We start from the raw sequence: 7,661 nt of genomic DNA, 5'->3' as shown, positions 1-7,661 counted from the left end.
TAACAGGCACAGGTTGTATTCTAACTTCTCTACTTTGAGGTGGCATTGTGGTAATGTCACTGAACTAATTATTCACAATGCCAGGCTAATCTTCTGGGGACAAGGGTTAGAATCCTGTACGCAACTGTGAAATTTGAATTTAAAATCTTAAATAAAAAAGGCATGATTTAGAGATGCTGGTGTTGGACTGGGGTGTATAAAGTTAAATCACAAACACCAGGTTATAGTCCAACAGGTTTATTTGGAAGCACTAGATTTGGAGCGCTGCTCCTTCATCAGATGGTTGTGGAGTATAAGCTTGTAAGACACAGAATTTATAGCAAAGGTTTACAGTGTGATGTAACTGAAATTATATATTTAAAAAGATCAGGATTGTTTGTGAAGTCTCTCATCTTTTAGAATTACCATGTTGATTTCAGTTCTTTCATATGTAAATCGCAAAACTTTTTTTAAAAATTACATTCTCAAGTGAACTTTAACAATTGCTGTCAGGTTGGCCCAGAAGATGCATTGAAGGTGTGAGGCTGTCTGTGCCACAAAGGTCAGACTCATTCTAATCTAAAAAACGATTGACAGAAACTCACATAATTCATGCAGTTTTCGGGCAAAATAAAATGTAATATGGCAAGTACAAATTCACCCCACAAGCTGATATGTGTATTTGTGCATGTGGGTGTGTGTGTTGGGGGAGGGCATGGGGTTATGAATGTCTGTGAGAGAATGTGTCTTTGTGTGTGAGTGTAAAGGGGTAAATGTTTGCGAGATTGTGTGTGTGTGTGTGTGTGTGTGTGGTCACCTGTAGTGTGACATGAACCCAAGGTACCAGTTGAGGCCATCCCCATGGGTTCTGAACTTGACTATCAGCCTCTGCTTGGCCACTTTTCGTTGTTGCCTGTCCTGAAGTCCGCCTTGGAGGATGGTCACCTGAAGGTCTGAGGTTGAATGTCCCAGGCCGCTGAAGTGATCTCCGACTGGGAGGGAACACTCCTGTTTGTTGATTGTTGTGCTGTGTCCATTCATTCGATGCCTTAGCCTCTGCTCAGTTTCCCCAATGTACCATGCCTCAGGGCATCTTTGCCTGCAGCGTATGAGATAGACAACGTTGGCTGAGTGACATGAGTACCTGCCACGTACATGGTGGGAGGTGTCCCCACGGGTAATGGTGGTATCTGTGTTGACATTCTGACATGTCTTGCAGCGTCTACTGTGACAAGGTTGTATGGTATTGTCCTGAAAGCCGGGGAGTTTGCTATGAACAATGATCTGTTTGAGGTTTGGTAGCTGTTTAAAGATGAGAAGTGGAGGTATAGGGAAGATTTTGGCGAGGTGCTCATCCTCATTGATAATGTGTTGCAGGCTGTGAAGAACATAGTGTAGTTCTTCAGCTCCTGAGAAGTACTGGACAATAAAAGGTACCCTGTCAGTTGTCATGTCTATCTCCTGAGGGAGCTCATGTCTGTCTCCTGAGGGAGATCATTACAGTTCCTCGCTATGGCACGTTGGAATTGGCAATCGATGAGTTGAGCATTGTACCCCATTCTTATGAGGGCATCCTTGAGTACTTCTAGGTGCCTGTCACATTCCATGCACATATACACATATAAGTTTGTGGAGAATTACATTTTACTTTGCTCAAAAACTGCATGAATCCATGTAAGATTCTGTAAATCTGTTTTTTAGATGAGAATCAGTCTGACCTTTGTGGCACAGACAGTCTCACACAGGGCAGCTCACACTTTCAATATATTATCTGGGCTGACATGACAGCAATTGTCAAAGTTAACTTGATAATGTAACTTTTTAAAAAAGGTTTGTGATTTACATAACGAAAGAACTGAAACCAACATGGTCATTCTAAAAGATGAGAGACTTAACAAACAATATGGGTCTTTTTCAAGATATAATTTCAGTTGCATCACACTGTAAATGTTTGCTATAAATTCTGTGTCTTACAATCTTATACTCCACAACCACCTGATGAAGGAGCAGCGCTCCGAAAACTAGTGCTTCCAAATTAATCGGTTGTACTACAACCTGGTGTTGAATAAAAAGGGTGAGCCTCACAGCAACTATATTATCATTGTTGATGATTGTAGAAGCCCATCTGGTTCACTAATGTACTTTAGAGAGGAAAATCTGCTGTCCTTACCAGGTCTGGTCTAAATATGATTCCAGACCAACAGCAATGTTGTTGCCTCTTAACTTCCCTCTGAAAAGGCCTAGACAATCAATCAGTTCCAAAGGAGATTAGAGATGAGCCACAAATGCCAGCCTGTTATCTACATTGCAAGAATGAATAAAAAGATGTCACTCTTGATGTGTGAATATGAGGAGTCCATTAATTGGTAGAGCGTTATAGCTGTCTGCAATCTTCTGTTCACTTGAAAAGAAAGATGTCTTTGTCAAATGAAGTGGCTAATAAGTTCCTCCATCAGATATCTAACTTAAGTTCTGGCTTTCTGTAATAAACTTTTCTACATTGATATTTATACTGATAGTAACATTATTTTGATAACATATTCATAGTCATCCCTAGTCAAGAGGTCCAAAATCTGAGAACTAAATATTGATTTATTGCTAAAACAAATGCATACTGTTTTAATTGGATAACTTGTGTAACATAATTTGGACAGTTAACCCTGAATGTCTTAAATTTTCAATAATTGAGTTATATTTATTTGCTTTAAAATTAACTTGAGCATGAATGGTATGTTTTGGCTTAATTATGTTGTTATTCTTAATCCAAATTGATGCTGAACAGACTTGGGTGTGTTTTTATTTCATTTACATGTACTCAAAGATTGCTTAACCACGGAAGGTATGATATAATTTCTGTTGATCAATCATCTGTCAAAAGAAAAAAATACAGAAAATACATTTTAAACGGTATGCAGACATGTTCCTGTTTTTGAAAAAAATTCATGAGGACTTTCAGTGCTTTTGAGAGAATAGAAAAGAATTTTAAAACAGCAGACTGTGTGTTTTAAATTATATTTGCAAAGTTGTTAAGCTGGCACCTTGCTGGAGTTTAAACCTAGCCTACATGTTTGGTGCACTATTATTGTGTCAAAAAGAAATGAAACTGGACCTGGCATTGACCTAGGTACAGGAAATGACAATGGAAAACACAGCCCCTCGGAGCCTTCCTTACTAACATCTGGAAGCTTGTGCCAAAGTTGGGAGAGCCACCTCACAGATGAGTCAAGCAACAGCCTGAGATAGTCATACGCACAGGTTCATACCTTACATTTACTGTCATAGGTAACACCACCACTGCCCCTGGGTATGTCCTGTCCACCGGCAGGATAGCCCCAGGAAAGGGAGTGAAACTGTATAATACCGTCAGTAGGTAGTTGACCTGACATTACACGATGTTGACTCTGAACAATGACACCCATGGCATCAGATCAAATGTAGGGAAAGAAACGTCCTGATGGCATTTGTTTGCCTGGTCAGTGTTTTAGTGGTTAGTATCCCTGTCCATCCAATGGGAAACTGGGGTTCAATTCCCTAACTGGGAGGACAATTTATCTTAACTGAGGTCTGTAAAATGCTAAAGGAGATTGACAAAGTAGACATAGAAAGGATGTTCCCTCATGTGGGGTTATCTAGAATGAGAGGTCATAGTTCTAGGATAAGAAGTACCAATTTAAAACAGAGATGAGGTGAAATTATTTCTCTGAAAGGGTTGTAAATCTGTGGAATTCACTACTCCAGAGTGCTGGGACATTGAGTAATTTAAGGAGCGAATAGGCAGATTTTTAATTAGCAATGGGTTGAAAGGTTATAGAGACTGGGCAGGAAAGTGGAATTGAGGCTGAGATGAGATCAACCATGATTATCTCAAATGTCAGAGCAGGTTTGAGAATCATCTACTCTTGCTTCTAGTTCTAATGTTCTTAAGATTTACCATGTAACCTGCCCTTCCCCTCAGCCAATAAAGCAGTGCTCTTTCATGTTGAACACAACTTGGAAGAAGCACTGAGTGCAGCAAGGGGATATAACCTAGCCTGGGTAGGCAACTTCAATGTAAGTCATCAAGAGTGGTTTGAAACATCACTGTGGACTGAGCTGGTTGGGTCCAGAAGGACATTGCTGATAGACAAAGTTTGAGACATATGGGGAAGGAACCAGCAAGAGGGAAAAACCATATTGACCTCATTCTTGTCATCTGCCTGCTGCCGATGCATCTGTTCGTGTCACTATTGGTAAGAATGACCATGCACAGTCCTTGTTAAAACAAAACCCTGTCTTTACAGTGTGGCCTATTCTTCCAATGTACTGTGTGGCACTGACAATGTGTAAATTGGATAAACAAAGACATAGAAACATAGAAGATAGGAGCAGGAGGAGGCCACTCAGCCCTTTGAGCCTGCTCTGCCATTCATCATGGCTGATCATCCAACTCAATAGCCTCATTGAACAATTCAAGACGAAGCATCCATGAGGCATGGTGGGCAATCAGCTACAGCCGCATTGTACTCAAAAACAAACTGCAATCTCATGGCCTGGCATATCCCCTGCTCTACCATTACTATCAAACTAAGTGATCAACCCTGGTTCAATAACAAATTCATGGAGGAGGGCATGTCAGGAAAAAGACCAGGTACACCTAAAAATGAAGTTAAACTTGTGAAGCTACTAAGCAGGACTCCTTGCATGCCAGTGTAAGCAGTAAGAGACAGTCCAGTCTAAGTAATTCCACATCCAACTGATCAGATCTAAACTCTACAGTACTGCTACACCAGTTATGAATGACGGTGAATAATTAAACAACTCACTGAAGGATGAAAAACCACAAATGTCTCTATCTTCAATGAGGGGGGAGCCAAGCTCAGTCCAAAAGATGAGGCTTAAGCATTTGAAACAACTTACAGCTAGAAATGTTAAGTCCATGTTGGATCCATCTTGGTGCCCTTCAGAGGTCCCAGTATCATAAATGCAAATTTGTTTTTTTCAAGTAACAGCTGGAGACACTGAATTCTGGGAAGGCTGTGGTCCCTGACAACATTCCAGCAATGGTACTGCAGATGTGTGCTCGAGACTTGCCATTCCCCCAGTCATGCTGCTCCAGTAAAACTGCAACACTAGCATCTACGCAATAATGTGGAAAGTTGTCCAAGTATGTCCTGTATTCAAAACCCAGGACAAATCCAACCCAATTAATTACTGCTTCATCAGTCTACTCTTAATCATCAATAAAGTAAAGGAAGGCATCATCAACAGTGCTAACAAATAACAAATGCTGAGCAATAACCTCAAGATCGACATTCAAGATTTAGTTTTTGACAGATCACTTTACACCTGACCTTATTACAATGTTGTTTCAAATGTAGACAAAAGAAACTGAATTCCAGAGATGAGGTCAAAGTGAATGCTGCTGGAATCAAGGCCACATTTGACCAAATATGGCATCAAGAAGTCCTAGCAAAATTGGAGTCAATGGAACGAAAACACTTTGCTGGTTGGATTCATACCTGGCACATAGGAAGATGATTGTGGTGGTTGGTGGTCAATCTTTTCAACATTAGAACACCGCTGAAAACATTTCTTAGGGTAATATCCTCGTTCAACCATCATCACCTTGTGGGCAGCACGGTTAGCACTGCTGCCTCACAGCGCCAGAGACCCGGGTTCAATTCCCGCCTCAAGCAACTGACTGTGTGGAGTTCGCACGTTCTCCCCGTGTCTGCATGGGTTTCCTTCGGGTGCTCCCGTTTCCTCCCACAGTCCAAAGATATGCAGGTCAGGTGAATTGGCCATGCTAAATTGCCCGTAGTGTTAGGTAAGGGGTAAATGTAGGGGCATGGGTGGGTTTCGCTTCGGCGGGTCGGTGTGGACTTGTTGGGCCGAAGGACCTATTTCCACACTGTAAGTAATCTAATCTAATCACTGTTTCACTAATGACCTTCCCTTCATCACAATGTCTGAAGTGGGAATGTTTGCTGTTCATGCAAAATGTTCAGCACCATTCTTGACTTCTCAGGTACTAAAGCAAACCATGCCCGAATGTGGCAAGACACTGACAATATCCAGGTTTGGGCTGACAAGTGGCAAGTAACATTCATGCCATACAAGTCACAGGCAGTGACCATCTCCAACAAGAGAAAGTCTAATTATCATCCCTTAGCAATTACCATTGCTGAATCCCCCCTTTATTAACTTCCTAGAGGTTACCATTGAATAGAAACTGAATTGAACTGAATTAGAACCCTACATTGAATAACTCACTACCTGATTGCCCAAAGCCTGTTCACCATCTACAAAGCACAAGTCAGAAGTGTGATGGAAAACTTCCCACTTGCCTGGATGATTGCAACTCCAATGACAGTCAAGAAGTTTGACACCTGCTGTTATGAGCACCACGGTGGTTCAGTGGTTAGCACTGCTGCCTCACAGCTCTAGGGACTTGGGTTTGATTTCACCCTCAGGAGACTGTGCGGAGTTTGCACATTTTTCCATGTCCATGTGGGTTTCCTCCAGGTGCTTCAGTTTCCTCCCACAGTCCAAAAATGTGCAGGCTAGGTGGATTAGCCATGGGAAATGTAGGGTTACAGGGATTAGGTGGGGAGGGAGAGCTCTGGGAGGGATGGTCCTCAGACGGTCAGTGTGGACTTGATGGGCTGAATGGCCTATTTCCACACAATAGAGATTCTATATTTCTATACTATGAGAACAAATTAGGCCAGTCAATTGACATTATATCCACAAACATTTAGTCACTCCATGTCCAAAGCTTATTAGCAATAATGTGTACCATCCTACAAGATACACTGCAAAAATTCAACAAAACTCCTGACAGTACCTTCCAAACCAATGACCACTACAATCTAGAAGGATAAGGAGAGCAGGTACATGGGAACACCATCACCTGCAAGTTCCCCTCCAAGCCACTCCACATTCTGGCTTGAAATTGTATCGTCATTCTGTCACTGTTGCTGTGTCAATATCCTAGAATTCCCTCCCTAATCGTGACATTGTGAGTGTATCTGTAGTACATGGACTACAAGAGTTCAAGAAGGCAGCTCACTACCAATTTCTCAGTAGTGGTGGGCAATAAATACTAGCCAGGCTAGAGATGTCTGCCTCCCCTGAGTAAATGCAAGAAACTTTACTGTCCAAAAGATTATCTTTCTAAGTAAGCACTTTATAAAAAGAAACACTTGCCTCTAACTCTGCTATGTTTGTAGCATATGGGTAATTCCTTTACATCTTGTACATGGAAAACAGGTAAAAAAAGATAATGAGACCTCTAATGGATGTTTTTACTAGTCCCTGTCATGCCTTGAAAAATAAAACTGTCAGCTTGAAACTTACCTTCCAGCTTTGGGTGACTGCAAATCTATTCTCCAAGTGGCCTACCTTAGCTTTTCTCCATAGCCACCTATCAAAGTCAAAAGCACAGACTTATTTCCCTCCAATTGTTTTCTCTCAATGTATCCCTTATCTAGATGAACTTAAAATAACCCATGCATTCCGGTTACGATGTTGTGTTATCTTCATACAGGAATTTGTCAAGCCATTTATTAAGGGATTTTCCACATCCATTGGTGGACTTTGTATGACAATGCTTTGAGAAAATAAACACTTCTTGACGTCTGAGCTGATTCATTTCCAAACTTTGAGGACATGCTCCTATCACAGCAAAGTGTTCTTTTAGT

General features: G+C 41.3%; 1 protein-coding gene across 1 annotated transcript; it reads right to left on the bottom strand.

Annotated features, from left to right (window-relative positions):
- Nucleotides 1–792: 792 nt before the first annotated feature.
- LOC148150542 (uncharacterized) lies at nt 793–1,431 on the bottom strand. The gene has a single exon (XM_087975817.1). It carries the CDS (start codon nt 1,429–1,431, stop codon nt 793–795), a length of 639 nt encoding a protein of 212 aa, XP_087831943.1.
- Between the last annotated feature and the right edge of the window lie 6,230 nt (nt 1,432–7,661).

Source organism: Chiloscyllium plagiosum, unplaced genomic scaffold, assembly GCF_037043375.1.
Source record: "Chiloscyllium plagiosum isolate Xiang-an unplaced genomic scaffold, Cpla_swu_hap1 HiC_scaffold_3, whole genome shotgun sequence".
In the NCBI taxonomy this organism is placed as follows: domain Eukaryota; kingdom Metazoa; phylum Chordata; class Chondrichthyes; order Orectolobiformes; family Hemiscylliidae; genus Chiloscyllium; species Chiloscyllium plagiosum.
Note: the sequence above shows the minus strand (reverse complement) of the source record. Positions and strands in the feature narration are given on the sequence as shown.

What these genes read in the sequence shown, in the direction of transcription:
- LOC148150542 (XM_087975817.1), bottom strand. Translation starts at nt 1,431, where the DNA reads ATGACAACTGACAGGGTACCTTTTATTGTCCAGTACTTCTCAGGAGCT.